The 23,369-nt window shown below is 44.4% G+C and overlaps 1 protein-coding gene across 1 annotated transcript in view; it reads right to left on the minus strand.

The window, feature by feature from the left end:
* LOC139315023 (centrosomal protein of 290 kDa-like) overlaps nt 1–23,023 on the minus strand; it is a 171,471-nt gene extending 148,448 nt beyond the window's left edge. The window contains exons 1-9 of the mRNA XM_070941046.1: nt 22,768–23,023; nt 20,843–21,076; nt 20,456–20,704; nt 20,063–20,199; nt 19,658–19,738; nt 1,324–1,395; nt 1,091–1,155; nt 359–505; nt 88–228 (exon numbers count right to left, since the gene is read on the minus strand). Of these exons, the coding sequence (XP_070797147.1) occupies nt 88–228; nt 359–505; nt 1,091–1,155; nt 1,324–1,395; nt 19,658–19,738; nt 20,063–20,199; nt 20,456–20,704; nt 20,843–21,076; nt 22,768–23,023 (1,382 nt within the window). The remainder of the gene's footprint in view (nt 1–87; nt 229–358; nt 506–1,090; nt 1,156–1,323; nt 1,396–19,657; nt 19,739–20,062; nt 20,200–20,455; nt 20,705–20,842; nt 21,077–22,767) is intronic.
* Between the last annotated feature and the right edge of the window lie 346 nt (nt 23,024–23,369).

A 23,369-nucleotide genomic window follows, 5' to 3' on the forward strand; every position in this document is an offset into this window, starting at 1 on the left:
TTTCATCCGGTATATCTGGCTTAAGGGCTCTAATAAATAAATTTGAATTGGAAAGAAAAAATCAAGTTCGATCTAAACATTTCTCACCTATAAAATTCTTCTTTAAGGTCATTATTTTCCCGTAGGAGCTCTGCATTTTCTCCAGCATATTTTTTAAGCTTGCAGCTGAGACTCTCATTTTCTCGTCTGAGTTTGTCCAGCTGCCCAGGCTCATCTGAACTCTTTTCCCTGTAAAATATCACGAGCAGAGTGAAATTAGCCCCCTTAGGTTTTTTTATTTGAATCATAATACTCGTTTAACATTAAAACTAACTGAAATAGCTGAGAAAGGAAGAGGAAGTCAGGGTTACTAGCTCACCTGCTCAGCTTTTCTTCATACTCTTTGCAGAGTATGAAGAGTTCCTCTTTTTCTTTGGCCAGTTGCAGATTTTTATTCGTAAGCTCCTGAATTTTTAATTCCAGCTCCTCTTTCTCTGTCAGGAGTTTTGACATTTCCATTGTCTTTCTGCAAATTATGAAGATCGGAGAGAAATTAGCTCCCTTTGTAAAAGAATGAGCTTTTTTACTTGAATGATCACTCCTTTTCTTCAATTAAAACACATTAAAAATACCTTCATGGGTGGGTGCGTGCGTGCGTGCGCTTTCGTGCGCCACGTTTGTGTGTGTACGTCAATGCACAGGAAATAATGCTTTGACCATTTATTTTTCTTTTTTTCTAAATATGTTCCATGAAAGGCACAAACAAATTCAAAATGATTTTCAGAAGCAAAGTCAAGTTATGGATGTAGGATATGGGGAAAGTTCTCACTGCTCACAAATGCCTAACTGTCGACATATTTCAACAAGTTGGTCTCTCAGAGATAGTAGTACCTTGTTTATGAGGGAGCGTATATTAATTGTATTAATACCCTTGTTATCTCGTGCTCCGCCGGACCTTGTTTATGAGGGAGCGTAACAAGGGTATTAATAAACCCTCAAGATAATAAACAGCAAAGTGTTACTAAACTCTTTTCAGAAGTCATTCTGTAGTGTAGAGGATACCTAAAATGTTTGTGCACCACATAAAGGTATGGCGTATGCCATGACTTACGCATAACTCTGGTTCCTCGCTCTCTTCAGATCTACTTCCAGTCTTTCGGTTTTGGTGTGAACAATCTAGAGAAACAAAAGTACATCACAAGTCAGGAATATATTTCCATATCAGCGCACTCCCTACCCCCACCCCCACTACCCCATCACTCACACTGGGCTTCTTCCCCTCTTATTACGACGTGAATTATTTAATCCACGCTCAAAAGATTCCTCACATGCTAGATGGCTTACCTGATGGGAACGCATCCTTAAATTTAAATCCTGGTCCAGCTGCATCCTAATATTTTCTGGACGCCTGGAAACCTAGCAATTCCGTGAAGAATGAAAAACATAAAATGAATTGTAGATGTTTGCTTGATAATTTTCTTCCTTACGAAAATTTCTTCAAGGAGATACATTTCATGATCATGAGAAGAATTACATGAATTTGTTTTCCATTAATTCTCTGTGATGTCAGTGTAAAGAGGATATTACTTTAAAGTTCCTCTTTAGGAAAAGAGTCAGGGGTGTAGACAAGCATATTTGTGCATATTAAAATCATGCATTCCAAGATGAGCACACACATGTGCAACTCCCAATTTATTGCTGTAGATGTTCAATACAGGCAATAAAGAGTATTCCCGCTGGGATAAAAAAAGAAAGACCTAGTTTTAGTTAATTTGTTTAGGAAACGTAAAAGACAGTGGTTCAAACCAAATATGAATCATCTAAATTTTATGTTACTATTGTATAGGGCCAAAGAAAGTAGCTAATGTGGCAAGGAAGGAACGAACCAAGAATTAGCACAAACTCTGATAATTGCCATTCTTTATTAGAAATTACAAATAAACTAGTTTGTATTGAATAGGTGTGTGTGTGTGTGTGTGGATCTCATATATGTAATGGAAATAGAAAGCGAACATGTACACTATCTAAAATATGTTGCACATGCATTATTAACAATTACCTCAGCACGTCTCCGTTCTTCTGTGGTAGATGACAGAAGAGGAAGTCTGGATGTTTCTTCCTGCCATGACAAAATACCCCATTTAAAAAAACAAACAAATTGACAGCCACTATTTTTTCTAACAACAGCTCTATGTGACTTGGGTTGTTGTTAAAGATAGTTTCAGCTTCAAATCTGCGGTGCCAACTGTATTTCTGTCATCTAAAGTTTGCACCCCGGCCTGGAAGATTTTGATGTTCGTCCACAACTGGAGCAGCTTCTTGGATGAGAATCTAAACATCTTCAAGGAAAACAAAAAAGAAAGTCCTGCTTCCTCTTGAAAAATTCCCATTCCTATTCTTGGGAATAGGAATGGGACAGATAGGGAGTCCTTCTACTATATCCCCAAACAGCCCTTTCATTTTAAGTGCAGAGAAAACGAAAAGTACTCCTGCTAAAAGTCATGTAAAATCTCCATTAGCAACTTGGCCTATTAAATATGTTAAATCAATACTTACAATGACCTAAGATAGCTCTGCAAGTTCATTGATTCATTCATCCAACTTATTTGGCTGCCCAAGTTGCAATAGAGACTCTGGGTCTCTCTCTTTGCTTTCCTTCCACTTGTTTGTGTTTGATTCTCAGGGACTGACCGACCGACCTACTTACCTACCCACCTACTACCCACCTACCGACCGACCGACCGACCTACCTACCTAACTATTCAAATTTCTATACGTTTTATCACACTTGAGAATAGCATTTACTGCGACAGCCTATGAACAAATGTTTTTTCTTACCTCTTTTTGGAGACGTTTCATGGTTTCTCTTAATCTTCTCAACAAATGGTTTTCCATCGCAAAATCAGTGATGGAAACTAGAAGGTAAGGTAATAGGTGAGAATGCAGAATAGCTTTAACATTTTTATTTCAAAAATTGGAATGTAGATCTTGAGACGCAATGTCTACAATAGCACATCATTTTTAAATTATATTTGCCCTCCAGGTCCTCTAATCTGATCCTTTAGGACAGGGCTGTGTCAAGCTCCCAGCCCGTGGGCTGGATGGGTCACATGCTGGCCACAGCCACACCCGGTTTAGTGAAGGAGAAAAAAAAGTCCAGATATGTCACGTGATGCCGCCGTGACGACGTGAGTTAAAGACAGAGCTGTAGCCAAATGCAGCTTCCTCAAGAGTGCCTTTTAAACTCTGGGAATGATGCAGGAAAAGGCCATCTCCCATCTGCCTAATAGTTTAGTCTCCAAAGAGCAGTGGAGCTTCTTGTTTTCTCCCGCAGACTTCAACGTCTGCTGAAACGCATTCTCTTCACATTCTCTTCGGTAGTCAGGCTCTAAGTGCTTGAAAAGGCAACTCCCTTTGCCTCCCCTAATAACTGAGGGAAACACAGTCCAATCTTCCTGGATAGCACCTGGTTGCCCATCCCTCTCCAGGACTTTTCACTTTCCATATTATAACAAGAAACATCAACACTAACTTTGTTTTCAAAATGTAAATCCTACTATGTAGGAGATACAACCATGGACCTGCTAAACTACTGTATCTAGAATGATCTATATAACTGGCCGTGTTATAATATTCCCCATGAAAAGTCTTTTAATTTAAGGAACATTTTTCCTTTCAAACCACAACAGACGCTAACAATTTCTAGAGGTAAAATTTTTGATTTAGCGCGTGAGAAAAGTATTCACTTTTTCCCCAAATGCCAATCTGCAAAGGTAGCCCAACAAGTTGCTTTCTCACAGTTTAGGCAGTACTACTTTTTGTGAGATTGATTGCGATCACAACTGCATCAATAAAATTTGCAATAGTGATGAGAGCTTCATATGAAAAACAAGCTCATTGTTTTGCGGCCACCAACAAATAGCAGAGGTCTTCTTGGTATTCTATTTAAAATGGGGATTAGCAACAAAATTTTACAAGGTGCCAAGCAAACATGTCATCAAGGCTTGGTGCTATGGGGTGATGACATCTCAGTGGTTTCTCTCGAAGTGTGAACTGTGACACGCTGGGTCCTCCTTCCGGAGGTGTGTCCTTACCAGGATCCTCAGCTCCTCGACGCTTCAGCACTTCAGCACCTCCGCACTTCAGCTCCTCGACGCTTCAGCACCTCAGCACTTCAGCACTTCCGCACCTCAGCTCCTCAGAACCTCAGCACTTCAGCACCTCCGCACTTCAGCACTTCAGCACCTCAGAACGTCCGCACTTCAGCACCTCAGCACTTAGCTCCTCAACACCTCCGCACTTCAGCACCTCCGCACTTCAGCTCCTCGACGCTTCAGCACCTCAGCACTTCAGCACCTCCGCACTTCAGCACTTCAGCACCTCAGAACGTCCGCACTTCAGCACCTCAGCACTTAGCTCCTCAACACCTCCGTACTTCAGCACCTCCGCACTTCAGCTCCTCGACGCTTCAGCACCTCAGCGCTTCAGCACTTCCGCACCTCAGCTCCTCAGAACCTCAACACTTCAGCACCTCCGCACTTCAGCACTTCAGCACCTCAGAACCTCAGCACTTCAGCACCTCAGCACTTAGCTCCTCAACCCCTCCGCACTTCAGCACCTCAGCACCTCAGCACTTCAGCACCTCCGCACGTCAGCACCTCCGCACCTCAGCTCCTCAGCGCTTCAGCGCCTCAGCGCTTCAGCGCCTCAGCGCTTCAGCGCCTCAGAACCTCAGCACTTCAGCACCTCTGCACTTCAGCACTTCAGCACCTCAGAACGTCCGCACTTCAGCACCTCCGCACTTCAGCACCTTAGCTCCTCAACACCTCCGCAATTCAGCACCTCAGCTCCTCCGCAACTCAGCACCTCAACTCCTCAACACCTCAGCACAAGGATTGGGATCCTGGATATATATATATGTAGCAGTCAAAGTCATCACAATCAGTGTTTCATGACATGGTCTACTATGTCTTAATCTTTTATCTAGCTGTGGATAGATGCTAGAGGTGCAACTTGTATGCCCCACAGTGTCATGGCAGATAGCAGATACCCCCTCCTATGCCCCCTCGTGCTCAAATCAATCAATGGCTGTCCACTATCGTGTGGTATTGGAGCTTGGGCTACAACACCATTGAAACATTATTTCGCTTTTTACTAATTTCAGAACAACCTCAAAAATGCTTGGCTGTTTATCAGGCTTGAGTTTAGGGGTGCTTCTACTATGTCCATTATACCAAATGCCCTTTGCTTCTGGAGTGCGATGGAGTGGAACCATTACAGGGCACGAAACCATCTCAGTGGGTGGGGTCCTTTCTGCAACAATGACTATCTTGAGGTCACACCATTTCAACAAGTGTCCATCTACTAAATGACCACTCACAAATGATTCCAAAAACTCTAATCATTTCTCAATTTCTAGCATGTGTCTGCTTTGTTTCATTCCTCTGGTGAATTACCATCCAACTTTACCATCCTATTTTGCCTGTGGAGAAATCCTTGGGACACATCTGTGCCAGGAACACAACACTGGTTAATTTTCTCAAGTGGCAGATTGCCCATGTCAAGGGTGGAACAGATTTATGTGACTCTCTTGATTCTTGGAACAGTTCAGCTGTGGGCAAGGTGGCTGAGGGAGGGTCGTCCTGTCTCCTCTCTTGTCTGTGGGGAGGCCTTTTAACTCTAGCACGACGACATGTCGAGAGAGTTACTGATTAGTCTCGTAAAGAGAATTTTAAAGGGAAAGGAAATTACTGTCTCCAGAAGAACCTGAGAGAGAGTCCATCTTGCCTCTGGTGCTTCAGAAGACAGAAAAGATGGAAGGGTTTCAGCTGGACATTAGGAGAACATTCTAAAGCGAAGGGAGAGAAGATTAGAGAATTGACAGCCATCAATTTTTCCTCCCAACTGTGGACATCAAAGCCCCCACTTTATCGACCCCATTGGGTCTGAAAAAGACAGTTAAGCTCTAGGCAGCTTCAGAAGAACATTGGCTCTCCTTGGAGATCTTAAGCTAAGTCTAAGAAATTTTAGAATGGACAAATGTAAGTAAACCACCAAAGTTGAGAGTTCAGATCAATTGTGATGCAGCAGTCAAGGTATTAGATGAGGAACAAGGAGCCTCCTGGTTCAAGTCCAACCATAGACGTTCCTGGGTGACTTCATCACACTTTCTCATCCCTTTATCTCACACGGTTAATGGATGGAGGGAAAGAGGAACAAAAACTCTCCGGTACCATGAGCTCCTGAACATGAAGCAATACAGGCTGACACAAACACCTCCCAAATTCCAACCGTGGGTTGTGCAGAGGTGCGCTCCTGCATGCGCACTATGGGTTCAGGCTTCCTAATGGGAAATGGGGGAAGGCAAGGCACATACAAGCAGGGAATGTTAAAATTTGCTGATGTATAAAAGGAACACTTATGCAACTGTCCCTGAATAACAGACACATACGTTCACTCTTATGCAGTGCCAGAGTAGTCTGCTCAAGCTGTAAGTCCAACCCTGAATTCTGTTGTGCTAATTGTTAGTTGAGAAGATTCTGTGCATAGTTTCAGCGTTCCGACGGGACCTTTGCGAGTTGACACATAGACTGTTTAGCATTAAATCAGTTTAATTGGACCTTCGCGTGTGGACCTGGTCTTTCCATCAGACACCTTGTTGTCAAATTGTTGCCATTTCATCCCTGGTCATAAATTAATTATTCATGTCATCATGTGACAGCTTTTACATCGTCACTTTTACTGCATAATCTTTTTTTCATTGAATGACCTCTCATTTTCTTGATGCTTATAAAGTGGCCTTGTTGCAGTCTCCAAATGCTTTGGTTTTTCTTAAGGGAGTAGATTATTTTATGCAACAGATAGTAATGTACTCAGCCCCTAGATCCTATTGCTCCTTGTAACTGATTCATGGTGGATATGAATTTCTGACTGACTGAAAAGTTGTCTGACTTTTAAAACGCATCCGTGCGGTGTGTGCCTCCCTTTACACTGCATGCGGAGAGATTGTAGATGAGAATAACCACGATTTGAGTGAAAGTTCCCCTTTTAGAGATTGGGCCCTATGCAAGGCCAGACCCATATTGGTGGTCTCCCCCAGATACCTTATGGATACAGTTGATTTCTGGTGGGAGCCTAATTTGCAAGGGATCTTGGCCTCTTGCCACCATTGCATCTGAATAGGAAATTTGTTTAGGTGGCTCCCTTGTTTGATTGTTAATTTACATGTTATTCAAAGTAAATAAATCTGATATGATAAATCAGATATGTTTACGTGTCTGTGTGTGTTTTTCGCAAAGTATCAGGCAATGGCCCAGGGGCCAGATAAATGGCTCTTTGAGAATCCAAACACAACGAACAAACCAGTTAACGAGGAGATTTCAGGCTTTATTAAGTACCTGTAGAACAGGGATGTCAAACTGGCGGCCTTCAGGCCGTATGCCCCATGCACAGGCCATGCCCACACCAGCTCCCCAAAGGTAAAAAATGTCACGGAACGTCACGTGATAGCAACGTGCTGTAGAAGGCAAATTAAATAGACGAAAGCATCAAGTCTTAGAAGTCATTTCGCTTCTCAACCAAGAAGGTTCTTCAGGTCTGATTGGATGGTGGGAATGGAAGGATTGATATTCCTTGCAGACAGCTGGGCATTTGTATTCTTTTAGAGAGTTGTTGAGGCCACTTGGAGGTTTGCTTGGTCCTCAGGGTCACCTGAGTAGTGCAAATGGGTGGGGAGCCTTTTTCGACCTGCTGAAAGGGTTCCTGCAGTCTGCACTTTTTCTGGAACTCCCTTCATACTCCTGCACCATCAAGTCCAATGATGGCTCTTTTGCTGCTGGGAACCCCATTTCAAGCAATGGTGATGCTCTGAGGCCCTGGGCGTACAGCCCCACACAACAGACAAGACCGTGGTCCATAACTGTCGGACGGGCATGGAAGTCTGACACGTTTCCTGATAAGGCATCCCCTTCCTTCCACATAGGCTGCATTGTTATGCTAGCAATGCTGCACTCAGGGGAGCACTTCTGATTTTGGTTGATTCCTTTTCACCTTCAAAGCTTCCAGCTTTCACATCTGGCTTTTCGATGAGAGCTGCATGTGGTTCCCTATATGATTTTATACACGTAGGTCAGTTGACTCCAAACAAACAAAATGATCAACGGTGAAGACCCATTTGAAATGGTCCAAAAGAGTAGCGCACATGCCGAAACTTAGCTGACACTTCTCCTGTAAGAATCAGGTGAAAACACGGCATTTCTCTCAAAAGGAGGGCTGCAGATGTTCCCGGATTCCAGCCTCGGAGAGAAGGCCCATGAGCTGGGAATTTCTACCCCCAAAATACTGGAGGCCCACAGATTCTCCACCAGAGATGATACAGTATTCACAGTGCTTCTCATCAAGATGCTTCAGAAATCCTTACCACAGCCATGACGAGTAAATCTGTCTTGTTCTTTTCCTAAATGTGCTGACCTAGGCTATCATGGCTTGTTTAAGATATCTGTTGAGTTCATGGGGAAGCTATTTCCAGACCTTCTGATCCGTGAACTAACCTCTTAGTTACAGAACGATATCTCATTTTGTTTATGTCTAGGTAGGGCAAATTCACATGGGCTGTGGACCGGTAATATGTATTTTTAGGAAAAATGCTTCCTCTTCATACATCGCACATAGAAACAGAGGCGTGCCTCTAAAATTGGTGTCATTGCTGACTGATCTAATTTCTAAACTAATGCTTAAATGCATTTCTTCAGATAGCTCCTTGGTGACAGCTTTTCTGATATCTCACTTGGCTTGAGATTTCTTGATAGGCTATCAGGGAAGACTATTTAACTTTGATGGTTATCTTCCTGAATCATCCAGCTCTCACTGGCATAATTCCTAGTTCACAAGGATCTCTTTGTTTTAGTGAGTTGTTGGTACAGGTGACACAGCCTGTATGGCATATGCAATCTTGGTCTATCCTTTCTTTGTCCGTGCTCTACGGTTGTCTATCCATTCTTGGCATTTTGGCATAAATCATGCTTGTCGTTTGGCCCTTCTTTCCTTTTCTTCCTCCATATCAATCGCTTCTTCTTTCCTTTTTCCTTCCACTCTCTTTCTTTTTTTCTCCCACCCAACTTAAGGCAGCGTCTAGATAATCGCAATTGTTGATGACAAGCGTTCATTGGTTATGAAGCTCCTGCTGTAATACCAACATCCATTAGGAAAACAGTATGCCACTCACTCCAAAAAGGCCCAAGAAGTTTTGGAAAACCACAACAATAAATACTTGCTGATAGGTTTCCAGTTTGTACATTTGGTCATCTTGATCCCAGTAACCCTAGAAGCAGCAGAAATGAGAGACAAGTCTGTACCAAGATGGGATGGGATGGGAGGTTTCAGGCTCTTCCCCATGGAGGTGATTTAAAACTATCTCAAGCTACTCATTCACATATTGCACGATTTCTTCAGGACGTTTTCTATGCATTCCAAGAGCCATTCTTTCTGGCTTCTTCCGGGGATTCTCGTCTGAAGTTTTTCAGAGATGGTTGTAGCCATGCTTGCATATCTGTTTTGGATGCACTAGGACCATTCTTTCTGAACTTGCTAAAGATGCTTGAAGCTATCCATACACCAGCCTCAAGAATTCTATACTAACCCAGTAATGGAGTTTAGCAGCTGAAGGGGAAATGATAACATATAGTATGGAGGCAGGTACAGCAGCAATAAACCCAACTACTCTTTAGAACCCAATTGAATACAAATCACCGGTACCTGATGGATTATATCCCAGAATTCTAAAGGAGCTGGCAGATATAATCTCAGAACCACTGTACCACGTCTTTCAAAAATCCTGGAGTATAAGGGAACTTATCAGAAGCCTGGAAAAGAGCAGATGTGGTTCCCATCTTCAAAAAAGGGACAAAAACAGACCCAGGTAACTACAGACCAATCAGCCTAACATCAATACCTGGGAAGTTACTAGAAAAGATAATAAAAAAAATATCTGCCAACATCTAGAAACAAGTAAAGTAATAACTAGCAGTCAGCATGGATTTGTTAAAAACAGATCAGGCTAAACCAATCTTATTTCATTCTTCAACATAGTGATTAAATTAGTAGACCAGCGAAATACTTTCAACATAATACACTTCGACTTCAGCAAAGCATTCAACAAAGTAAACCAGAACCTACATCTTGGTAAGCTAGAAAAAAGTGAAATAGATAGCATTATAACCAGATGGATTTGTAACTGGCTGATAAACTGTACTCAATGAGTAGTCTTTAATGGGTCTACGTCTGCGTGGAGGGAAGTAAGCAGTGGGGTACCACAAGGTTCTGACTTAAGCCCAGTACTCTTCAATATCTGCATAAACAACTTAGATGAGGGAATAGAAGGGGAATTACCAAATTTACAGATGATACTAAGCTGGCTGGAATAACTAACATCCCGCCTAGATGATGGGCTCAAGATCAAGAATTAGCTTTTTTTTTTAAAGAAAATAGAAAAGAGGATACATCACTGCAGAATCGATGGGACACCATGAAAGCCTATGCCAGAGGCCTGATTATAGACTATATAAGGAAAAGAAATATTAAGAAAAGACAAGCATACAAAACTTTAGAGGATGATTATAAGACATTAGAAAAAGAACTGCAGAAGTTCCCACAAAAAAAAACATTAAAATGAAAATGGATACAATTAAACATAAAATGGGATTATTAGAGAAAGAAGAGTTAGCACAAAAAATCAGGAATGCTAAACAGAAATATTTTGAAGATGCTAATAAACCAGGCAGATGGCTAGCGTATAAATTGAAAAAAGAAAGAAGCTCAAGGAAAATAACTCAACTAACAGATGACCAAGAACAAATTAGATTTGGAAATGAGGAAAAGAAGAACATTGTACAAGACTATTACAAAAAATTATATGAAAAGGAAAAGATAGAAGAGGAAAATATTAAACAATATTTACATAAGGTGAACTTACCTCAGATCCGAAAAGATCTTGAGATGATGTTAGAAGGGAATATAACAATGATGGAGTTGACAGAGGCTATTAAAAAACAAAAAAGTGGGAAAGCACCAGGTCCAGATGGATTACTGGCGGAATATTATAAGACTTTGCAGGAATCATGAGTCTCCCATTACTAGAAATTAATAATAATAATAATAATAATAATAATAATAATAATAATAATAATAATAATAATAATAATAATAATAATAATAATTTTATTTCTATACCGCCCTTCTCCCGAAGGATTCAGGGTGGTGTACAGCCAATTTAAAAACACAAGACACAACAATGATTAAAATTTAAAATAATTAAATAGATTTGGCCGGTTTAAAACCCCAAAAATTTAAAATACCCCAATTTAAAATCATTATGTTGATAGCCCGGCCTGACGGAATAACAGGGTCTTCAATGCGCAAAGAAACACCCGAAGGTTGGAGATCTTACGTATTTCCGGGGGCAGTTCATTCCACAGGGGTGGGGCTCCCACAGAGAAGGCCCTCCCCCTGGGTGTCGCCAGCTGACATAACTTGGCCGATGGCACCCTGAGGAGACCCTCTCTGTGGGAGCGAACTGGCCGGTGGGAGGCTATTGGTGGCAGAAGTCGGTCTCGAAGATACCCGGGTCCTATGCCATGGAGCGCTTTAAAGGTGGTAACCAGCACCTTGAATCGCACCCGGAAGACCACTGGGAGCCAGTGCAGCTCGCGCAGGAGGGGTGTCACACGGGCACAACGAGTTGCGCCCATAACCACCCGCGCGGCCGCATTCTGGACCAGTTGGAGCCTCCGAGTGCTCTTCAAGGGGAACCCCATGTAGAGAGCATTACAATAGTCCAGCTGGGAGGTGACAAGGGCATGAGTGACCGTGTGCAAGGCGTCCCGGTCCAGAAAGGGCTGCAACTGGTGGATCAGGCGAACCTGATAAAAGGCCCCCTGGCCACGGCCGTCATATGCTCTTCTAAAGACAGCCGTGCATCCAGGAGGACACCCAGATTGTGAGCCCTCTCTGTGGGGGGCAAAGATTCACTCCCAATAGTCAGCGATGGCACCTGCTGACTATATCGGGACGCCGGCAGCCACAGCCACTCGGTCTTGGACGGGTTGAGTCTGAGCCTGTTTCTCCCCATCCAGACCCGCACGGCCTCCAGGCAGTGAGACATCATATCAAGGGCATCGTTGGGATGGTCTGGGGTGGAGATGTACAGCTGAGTGTCGTCAGCGTACAGATGACACTTCACCCCAAAACCACGGATGATCTCACCCAGCAGCTTCACATAAATGTTGAACAGAAGGGGCGAGAGGACTGACCCTTGTGGCACTCCCCATGCGAGACGCCTCGAGGTCGACCTCTGCCCCCCTGCCAACACGAACTGCGAGCGGTCAGAGAGGAAGGAGGAGAACAACCGCAGAATGGTGCCCCCTATTCCTAGCCCTCTCAACCGCTGCAGCATGATACCATGGTCGATGGTATCAAAAGCCGCTGAGAGATCTAATAGGACTAGGACAGAGGAGCAACCCCTGTCCCGAGCCCTCCAGAGATCATCCACCAATGCGACCAATGCCATTTCTGTGCTGTGCCCCTGCCTGAAGCCCAACTGGCACGGGTCTAGATAGATAGCTTCATCCAGGTGCCCGGGCAGTTGTCGTGCCACCACACTCTCAACAACCTTTGCCACAAAACGAAGGTTGGAGACCGGACGATAGTTAGCTAATTCAGCTGGGTCCAGGGAGGGCTTCTTGAGGAGGGGTCTCACCACCACCTCTTTCAAGGCGGCAGGAAAGGCACCCTCACTCAGAGAAGCAGTTATAATCCCTTGGAGCCAGCCTCGTGTAACCTCCCAGGAGGCCAGTACCAACCAGGAGGGACACGGGTCCAATAAACATGTGGCGGCACTAATCCTACCCAGAACCCTGTCCACATCCTCGGGAGCCACAGGATCAAACTCCTCCCAGATAATATTCTCAAGACCTGCCCTTGTCTCCTCCCCTGGACTCATCCAATCGGAGTCCAAGCCATCCCGAATCCGAGCGACTTTATCATGCAGGAATTGCACAAAATCCTCAGCGCGGCCCTGCAAGGGATCTTCCCGCACTCCCCCCCGAAGAAGGGAGTGGGTCACCCTAAAAAGGGCGGCTGGGCGGTTCTCTGCAGATGCGATAAGAGTGGAAAAATGGTTAGATTTCTCCGCTTTTATCGCCACTAGGTAGGTCTTGATATAAGACCTCACCTGTGTCCGGTCGGAATCGGATTGACTAGTCCTCCAAATGCTCTCTAGGTGTCTTTTCCGACGCTTCATCTCTCTCAGTCCCTCAGAGAACCAAGGAGCCAATTGAGATCAGCATTGGGTCAGAGGCCGCAAAGGCACAACGCGGTCCAAAGCTCTGGCGGCTGCACTCTCCCAGGCGGCCACCAGCTCTTCAGTCGAATCATGTGCCAGGGTCTCAGGAACCGGCCCAAGCTCCTTCAGGAACCTTTCGGGGTACATCAGGCGCCTGGGATGGAACCATTTGATCAGTTCCGACTCCCTGCGGTGGGGGAAAGCAGTAGGAAAGTCTAAGTGAAGGAGTGAATGATCTGTCCATGACAAGGGTTTGATGTCTAGGTCCCCTCTACCAAGATCATTCAACCACTGACCAGAGACGAAAATCAGGTCCAGAGTGTGTCCCCCTATGTGAGTTGAGCCTTGAACTAACTGGGTCAGGTCCATGGCCGTCATGGAAGCCATGAACTCCCGAGCCACCTCTGACGCCTCACCCGCAGACGGAAGGTTGAAATCCCCCATGACAATAAGTCTGGGGGTGTCAACCGCCACCCCGGCAATGACGTCGAGTAGCTCGGGCAGGGTCGCTGCCACATGGCAGGGAGCCAGGTACATATCAGCAAACCCATCTGCATGAAGTAATGTTACAGAAGAAAATACCCAACTCATGGTTAGAAGCATATATTACACTTATTCCAAAAGAAGATACTGATCTACAACAAGTCAAAAACTATAGGCCAATATGTTAAACTCAGACTATAAAATCTTCGCTACAATACTAGCAGAAAGACTTAAAAGATATCTAAATAATTTTATACACCCGGATCAAAATGGATTTCTGCCAAAAAGGCAGATTAGAGATAATTTGAGGATAATTTTGGATACATTGGAATATTACGATGCACACCCAGAAAAGCAAATGGCTTTGATGTTTTTAGATGCACAAAAAGCCTTTGACAATGTGAACTGGCGATTTATGATATTACAATTGAAACAGATGGGCTTTGGAGAGAAATTTGTTCAAGCTATAGAAGCTATATATTATAAACAAACAGCCAAAATAATGATGAATGGAGAGATGACAGAATCTATTGAAATACAAAAAGGAACGAGACAAGAATGTCCATTGTCACCATTGTTGTTTGTGTTAACACTAGAAGTACTAAATAGAAATATTAGAGAAGAAAAAGGAATAAAAGGAATGAAAATTCAAAATCAAGAATATAAATTGCAAGCATTTGCTGATGACTTGGTGTTTATCTTGGAAGAACCACTTTAATCTGTAAACAAATTGATAGATAAAATAGGAGATTTTGGGAAAGTGGCTGGGTTGAAAATAAACAAAGACAAAACGAAGATGTTGACAAAAAATATGTTAAAAAAACAGAAGGAAGAATTGGCGGAAGTATCAAGGATGCAGGTCACGAATAAGGTTAAATATTTGGGAATACACTTGACAGCAAGATGTGGTACTCTTAAGGAGAATAATTATGATAAGCTTAAACAACAGATAGCGACAGACCTAACAAAATGGGAGAATTTGCAGTTATCATTGATAGGGAGAATATCAACTATTAAAATGAATATACTGCCTAGACTTCTATACTTGTTTCAGACAATTCCAATCAAGTTGGGGAAAAAATATTTTGAAGATTTAAATAAAATGGTGTTAAAATATATATGGAAGGGCAAAAAGGCAAAGATAAAATTAAAATTGATGCAAGATGTTAGATTAAGAGGAGGTTTTGGTTTGCCGGACTGGGAATTGTATTATCAAGATTGTAACTTGATGTGGATTAAAGAATGGATAACACTAAGGAATGTTAGATTGTTGACCTTAGAAGGACATGACTTATTGTTGGGTTGGCATGCTTTTATGTGGTATAAAAGTACAAAAATACAGGGTTATTTTAGAAGACATATGATACGAGAGTCTTTGTTATTAAACTGGGAGAAAATCAAACAATGTTACTACTTAAAAATTCCAGTCTGGCTATCACCTATTGAAGCAGTCTCACACGCAGTAATGTTTAGGAAGGAACAAATTGTTAGATATGGTAAATTATTAAATGAAAGGGGTGAACTTAAATCGAAGCAAGAATTAGAAGAACAAGAGCTTGAAATGGATTGGTTTTCATATATGCAAATACAGTCTAGATATGATGAAGATTCTAAAAAGGAGGGTTTTTATAGCACCTTGACAAACTTAGATAAAATTTTAATAGGTTCTGATGACCATGTGATTAAAAAATTGTACAGTCATTTATTAGAAGTAAAATTGGCAGAAGAACAAGTTAAAGAAACAATGATTGCATGTGGGAAAAATGTGGGTCATGGGATTGACTTAGAGAAATGGGAAAAATTATGGTCACAGAATTATAAAATGACAATGTCAACAGCATACAAGGAAAACTTGTATAAGATGTTTACAGGTGGCATCTACCCCTGGCGAGAATAGCCAGAATGTACAAGAACAAATCGGAGAAATGTTGGAAGTGTCATCAGTCCCCGGGCTCATATTACCATATGTGGTGGACATGTGCAAAAGCTAAAAGATATTGGACTAAAATCCACAGGTGGTTGGAAAAAATGACAAAGAAACATATTGACTTTAAACCAGAGATATTTTTATTAGGGATTTTACCAGAAATATATAATAGAGAAATGAGATATTTAATTGTGAATGTTTTAACGGCAGCTAGAATTGTATTTGCTAGAAACTGGAAAGGTGAGAAGATACCCACGGATGACGACGTTATCAAGAAAATTTTGGAGTGTGCTGAAATGAGTAAATTGACATTTGAAATTAGGGAACAAGAAGATAAACAATATTATTTGATACGGGATTTATTTTATCAATGGTTAGACAAGAAAGAATGGAAATGAAATATGAAATGAAATGGATAAGATAATAAAATATATAAAGGGTTTTTTTTCCCCCCCTTATAGAGGATAATTTACTGTTAAATAATTGGTAAAGGAGAATAATAATGTAATAAACTGTTAAATAAGAAAATGTGGGATAGAGGATTAAGCACAAAAGATTCGTAACCGATCAATACACTTTCTGTAATTGTAAAGGATGACAATGTTTTATGTTTTAAGTTTTCTTTAAAAATAAAAAAAAAAATTCAAAAAAAAAAAAAGAAGATCCAGATGGATCTCGACAGACTTGAACACTGGGCCCTATGTATCAAAATGAAATCCAATGTAGAGAAAAGTAAAGTCTTACACTTTGGCAAGAAAAACCATACGTACACATACAGACTGGGTGAAACCAGGCTTAATAGCAGTAACCATGAGAGGGATCTTGGAGTCTTAGTGGACAACCAGTTAAATATGAACCAGTAATGTGTGGCAGCAGCCAAAAAAGCCAATGCAATCCTAAATTCCATTAATAGAGGGATACAATCAAGATCAAGTGAGGTATTAATACCACTATAAAGCCTTAGTAAGACCACACCTAGAATACTGCATCCAGTTTTGGTCACCATACTATAAAAAAGATGTTGAGACTCTAGAAAAAGTGCAGAGAAGAGCAACCAAGATGATTAGAGGACTGGAGACTAAAACATATGAAGAATGGTTACAAGAGCTGGGTATGGCTAGTCTAGTGAAGAGAAGGACCCGGGCAGATATGATAGCAGTGTTCCAATATTTGAGGGGCTGCCACAGAAAGGAAGGGGTCAAGCTATATTCCAAGGCTGGGTAGGCGTGGCTGGGTGTGTGTGTCATGTGACTGGGTGGGAGTGAGTGATGTTGAGTGGGCCACACCCACCCAGGTTTTGTGGCACCCGGTGTTTTCTTTTTTGTGGGAAACAGGTCCAAATGATTCTTTGTTTTTTTAAGTTTGCAGACCCCTGATGTAGGGTCTTCTGCTTGGGTGAGGGGTTAGACTAGATCAGTGGTGGGTTGCTACCGGTTCGCACCGGATTGGGTGAACCGGTAGTGGTGGGAGGCTCTGCCCACCTGCCCAGACGCTTCTGTGCATGTGCAGTAGCTTCTGTGCATGCGCAGAAGAATTCACACACAAGCACACACAAGCGAACCGGTAGCAACAGGATTTGGAACCTGCCCTTGGACTAGATGATCTACAAGGTCCCTTCCAACTCTGTTAATCTGTTAAACCCAGCTTCAGTCAGATAATCTGACATCCAGTTACCTGTGAAAGCCTCTGAAAGCCCCCATGTTCACTCATATGATTGCTGCCATCCCACCTACCCCTGTCCTGAAGTCATGGCCGCACATCCCACAGCAACCAGTTCTGTCCACACCAGGTCACGATCTCTAAAAGGGGACTTTCACTCAAATCTTGGTTATTCACACCCGATCACCTCATCTACAATTAAGTCATGTATAAGGAAGACCTTACCACATACTGGCCTGGCATTCAAAAGCATTATCAAATCTTAAACATTAAGAATGACAGGATTGGATTGTTAAGGGGAAGATTAGAAGCAGTTTGGAAATAAGGACTAATCTCTTGCATTTATTTATTTATTTATTTATTTATTTATTTATTTATTTATTTATTTATTTATTTATTTATTTATTTATTGGTTCGATTTATATGCCGCCCTTCTCCAGAGACTCAGGGCGGCTTACAATGCATTAAGCAATAGCCTTCATATTTTTGTATATACCTGCTTAGTAGGGCTTTCGCCCCCCCACCCAAGTGGTGTTCTTTTTTATATAAAGTCATCTTATTGCCCCCACAATCCGGGTCCTCATTTTACCTACCTCGAAAGGATGGAAGGCTGAGTCAGCCTTGAGCCTGGTGAGATGGGGCGTTGGTCCTACCTGATACGCCCCTTCTCGTTGAGTGAAGACAGCAGCCAGATATGGGTTGTGCTCATTGGTCAGATGTGGGACTGAGCCTGTCAAATCCTTCTTAAATTCTGCCCCTGTTGCTAGGGGCTCCCAGCTTTGTCAAAGGAGGAAGACAGACTCGGAGTGTGGAAGGAAAAACAGAAATTACCTGTGAGATAAACAATAACAACCTAGTGACCAGACTGAAGAAAGGGTGGAGCTGGCTGCTGTCTCCACTCAACAAGAAGGGGCGTATCAGGTAGGACCAACGCCCCTTCTCCATTGAAGGTGGAGACAGCAGCCAGATGTGGGACATACCAAAGCTCATTGTCCCAGCTCATGGGAGGTAACAGTCTGGGCAGAAGACTCCCCCCCGGGCCTCAACACTCTGTAACACTCTCCTCCCAAAGTCAGCCTCTGCAGAGGCAAATTTATCTAGCATATAGTGTCTAACAAAGGGAGAAGGAGACGTCCAAGTAGCTCCCCTGCAGATCTCCAGCAACGAAGCCCGAGAGGCCCAGGCAGCTGAAGTTGCAGCACTTCTAGTAGAATGAGCTGTCACATTAGTAGGAGGAGACAAAAACCAGAGCTCGTATGCCGTTGTAATCATAGCTCGAATCCAATGACCAATCGTCGAAGAAGTCACTCTGTGCCCTAAGGAAACAGGGAGAAAGGAAATGAATAGCGATTCTGTCTGATGAATATCAGCAGTCCTCTGGAGGTAAATCTGAAGAGCCCGTCAGACATCCAACGTGTGTGACTGGGCTTCCAATGGATTGGAAGGACAGGGACAGAAATCTGGAAGAACCAGCTCCTGCAAATGATGAAAGGGAGAGTTAAACTTAGTTACAAATGTAGGGTCCAACCTGAGGACCACACGATCCACGTGGAACACACATAAATCATCTCTGATAGATAATGCAGCAATTTCAGAAATTCGCCGTGCAGAAGTTATCGCTACCAGAAAGGCCACCTTGCTGGATAACAGACATAGACTGGCAGAATCCAGCGGTTCGTATGGAGATCCCATGAGAGAGTCCAACACCAGAGAAAGGTCCCAAGTGGGGTACTGATGCAGTACTGGAGGACAGAGATTAGTCGGTCCTCGGAGAAATCTACAAATCAGCGGATGATGTGACAAGGAATGAGTGGAATTGTACATCAGAATCGAAGAAATAGCGGCCACCTGTCTCTGGAGGGTGTTAGGAGAAAGGCCTTTGTCCAAACCTGCCTGTAGAAACATCAGGACCTGCACCACAGAAGCTCAAAGAGCGGAGAACCCTTGGATTTCACACCAAGACGAAAAGGTCTGCCAAGTAGCCGAATAAATTCGGTCCGTTGATGACCGGTGAGATGCTTGGATAGTACGAATTATTGAGGGCGGAATGTGATCCTGCTGCAGAGCATCCCGCTCAACTGCCAAGCGGTCATCTGTAGCCACTGAGGCTCTGGATGTACGATCGCCCCTTGGCTGAGGCACTCAGGGGTACATGGAATCCTCTACGGAGGGGTCACTGATAAATTCACGAGGTCCGCAAACCACTACCTCCTCAGCCAATGTGGTGCCACCAGAATGATCTCTGCCTGTTCCAGAAGGAGTTTTCGAATTACCCTTGGGATGAGGGGAATCGGCAGAAAGGCGTACAGCAGGCCTTGTGGCCAAGGGGAGCACAGGGCATCCACAGCTTCCGCCTGTTGGGAAGGAAAACGGGAGAAGAAACAGGTTAGCTTGGTATTCTGCTGGGAGGCAAACAGGTCTACTTGTGGCACTCCGAAGTGATCTGCCATCATTTGAAATAGGAGAGGGTGGAGGCTCCACTCTCCGTGATCTATCTTTTGGTGGCTCAGCCAGTCCGCCATCACGTTCTCCTCTCCCGATATATGATCTGCCTTCAAGGATGCTAGATGTTGCTCTGCCCAAAGCCCCAGTCGTTTTGCCTTCTGCATCAGAGATTTGGACCTGGTGCCGCCCTGACGATTCACGTGAGCCTTGGCTGAAGTGTTGTCAGTGAGTACCAACACATGTGCTCCAGCCACCAGCTGCCGAAAAGCCCGAAGTGCAAGGTAAATGGCCCTCAGCCGTTCGGCTACCTGAGACAGCGGACAGCGAACGAAAAACAAAGGAGGGGTGGAAACAAATTCAATGGCCAGCCCTGATTTAATGGAGGCCCAGACCCAGCAATCCGAAGTAGTACGCTCCCAAATTTTGGCGAAGAGGCCCAATCTTCCACCAATGGGAGGCTCCCCAGTACTACTAACGACAGCGACGGAAGGAACGACCCCCTCCCCCTCGAAAGGGCTGCCGGGAGCCAAAATTCCTCCCCCTAGGTGGTCTCTCCTGAAAATTTCTTTGTCTAGAGCTTAAATTACCCGGATTAAAGTTACCCATGTTGCGAGAGGGACCCATACCATCCTCCAATGATCGAAATTGCGGGCAAGGAACATAAGGGGAGAAGCGAGGCTCCCCTCTACAGAAAACTGCAGGCAGGATCTTCCGCTTATCTTTGGTTTCCATGAGGAACTTGTCTAAGTGGTCCCCAAACAGCTTTTTGCCCAAGAAAGGGACCGACACCAGACACCATTTATGTCTAGCATCAGCCTGCCAGTAGCAGAGCCAGACTAAGCGGTGGGCCGCAATAGAAGAGGCCAGGGACTTAGCTGCAAATCAAGTAGCATTCAACGTCGCATCTGCAGAAAACTGCACGGCCGCTACAATCTTGTTCAGGTCCTGCTTTAACCTAGAGTCCTCAGGAGAAATCTTATCCTGGAGCTGGCGAAGCTACAGGAGCGTTGTACGATTAAAGAACGATATGGTGGTCGCCGATTTGATGGCCCAAGCTGCTCCGAGGTGGGCCCTCTGAAGGACCTGCTCAGATCTGCGCTCCTCAGGTCGAAGGCCTTCCTCTGGATCTCCCGGGATGGATGAAGAGGAAAGTAAAGCTGCCACAGGAGCGTCCACAGAGGGTACATGAAGTAGGGAATTCAGATCAGAAGACACAATGAAGTTCCGTTTGTCTAAGGAGGATGGTACTGGAACACCAAGAAAAGCGGAGGGGTAGAAATGGCCATCACTGGTTTAGGTGTTTCGGCAAACAACAGATTCAAAGAGCCTGCAGCAGGTGGAGGCTCTGGAGGATGGGCCTGCCCCAATTGAGCTGTATTCACCGCCTTAAATAGCAGCGACTTAAGAGAGCCTGTGGAAAAAGACCCGTGAAAGTGGGTTGGTCGGGAGGTAAGCCTTCATCTTCCGACAATTCAGGCTCCTGTGTCTCCAACTCTGCGGAAACAGAGTGATCACTGCAGGGGTGGGTTCTAAATTTTTTTACTACCGGTTCTGTGGGCGTGGCTTATTTTGTGGGTGTGGCTTGGAGGTCATGTGACTAGGTGGGCGTGGCTAGCTGGTCAGAGTCATTTCTGGAAGGTCCTCACACTTAGGACCAGTCCTCGCACTTATGACCCGACTCATTTGTTTGCTTTTAACACTGATCAGCTGTAGGATGGCCCTTTGAAGCCCCGCGGCAAGAATTTAAACAGTTTTTTTCCCTCTAGTCATCAGCTGGGACTCAGGAGCCAGCAATAGATTGGGGGTGGGACCAAATAAAAGGTAAGAATAACGTGGGCGGGGGTGGGGGGGGCGGGGGGGAGAACTGGTTCGATGACGTCATATTGTCACCGCTACCGGCTTGGCCGAACCGGACCGAACCGGGAGGAACCCACCACTGGATCACTGACACAGGAAATAGCCGGAGAATCAGAACCTGCCAGCGAGATAGCATCCTCCATATTGAACCTGTCTGGAGAATCCTCAGGGACTGGGGGAATGGAATGAACCGGAGGTGGTCTGCTAGCAGGAAGGCCCCGCTCTAACAAGGATTGTTGTACTGCCACAGCAATCATATGTTAAATGTCCTCTGGATGCCAACTGATCAGAACCTGGTCTTGAGCCGATCCGACCTCCGTAGAGGTTCGGATCAGAACAGAAGATGGAGGTGCATGAAGCACCGAAAGTGCGGGAGCGCTAGACTCCACAGCAGGGACCATCCCCCAAGCAGGGGCTGAGCCCCATACATCAGATGATTCAGTTGATATCTGATAATCTTGAAGTGACACCTGGTCTGGAGTTATAGGAGGTGTGCGTTTAGGTTCACCAGAAGAAACCCTGATGACCTTGGAATGTGTAAGGCCACCTTTACCGACCTTCTTATGCTGGTTGTTTTCAGGCCTGTCCTGATTAATTACAGTTTTGGTGGCTATGGAAGAACGCTTTGCGCTCGTGCACGAAAGCTTCGTTTGAACACCTTCGTTTTGTGCTTGATTATGCTCCTCCCTGATTGAAGCCACCAATTGCTCCCGTACTGTGGCCTTCCGGCCATGTTTAGACTTAGACAGAGCCTTTGGCATGATATGCCTTAAGGTGGCCGCACCAAGACTGTTAAACAGTAGAGGCTAAGCTCTCTAGTTTCAGGCTGGGTGGTCAGAACTGAGGCAATTCTGAGCTATAACAATCACTTTGGCAGGTGAAAGTGAGATGCAGCAGGGGGCAGCCAAAGTTGACCAAATTACCCCACAAAGGGAATGTTGGAGCAGACTGGCACAGCCGCAACAGGCTGAAGGCCTTCAGGCAATGGAGAAGTGAAGCTGCGCTGGTAATCAAAATGGCGGCCGCAGCACTTTCCACAGCACAGTCTGATAGACTGGAGGCCCTCAGTCACGTAATTAACCATTCCGCTGGAATTCAAAATGGCGGCCGGCGCAACTGACAATTGAAGCACGAGGCTCCTCTTCAAAGGCGGCTACAGCGCCAAACAGCTGAAAGCAATTATCGTCGGAGCGCTCAATGAACTGCCGAGAATTCAAGCCAGTAACCGAGGGAGCGCGGAGCTCCGCTTCAAATCCGGCGACAGCACCAAACAGCTGAGAGGCTCGTCTGAGGCGCGGCGATCCAAAATAGACGCTAAAGGAGCTGTCAGAGGCCATACTCGTACCCAAGGTATTGACACTAGTTAAATAAGGTATTTGTATGCACAGCCGACAAGCGGCTCGTTCCAGGGAGTGCGAGGCTCCAGTTAAGGCCAAACGGTTTGAATCCACAAAAAGATAAAATGGCTGACCAACAGAATTAACAGGGAGCTCAAGACTCCACCGGCAATCTTTTGATAAGATGTCCAGCCTCTAAAGGCCAATGGCCACTCAGCCCCCCCCAGGAGCGAAAAGGCTCCACTACAAAATAAACTGACTGACCAGTTTCAACAATGACTCTAGAGAGGCTGAGTGTAGAAAAAAAGAAGGGGACCTCAGAAGTCCCAAAGGATCTTCTGAGGCA

Source organism: Pituophis catenifer, unplaced genomic scaffold (assembly GCF_029215685.1).
Source record: "Pituophis catenifer annectens isolate HBS135680 unplaced genomic scaffold, rPitCat1.0.hap2 SCAF_3, whole genome shotgun sequence".
Taxonomy (NCBI): domain Eukaryota; kingdom Metazoa; phylum Chordata; class Lepidosauria; order Squamata; family Colubridae; genus Pituophis; species Pituophis catenifer.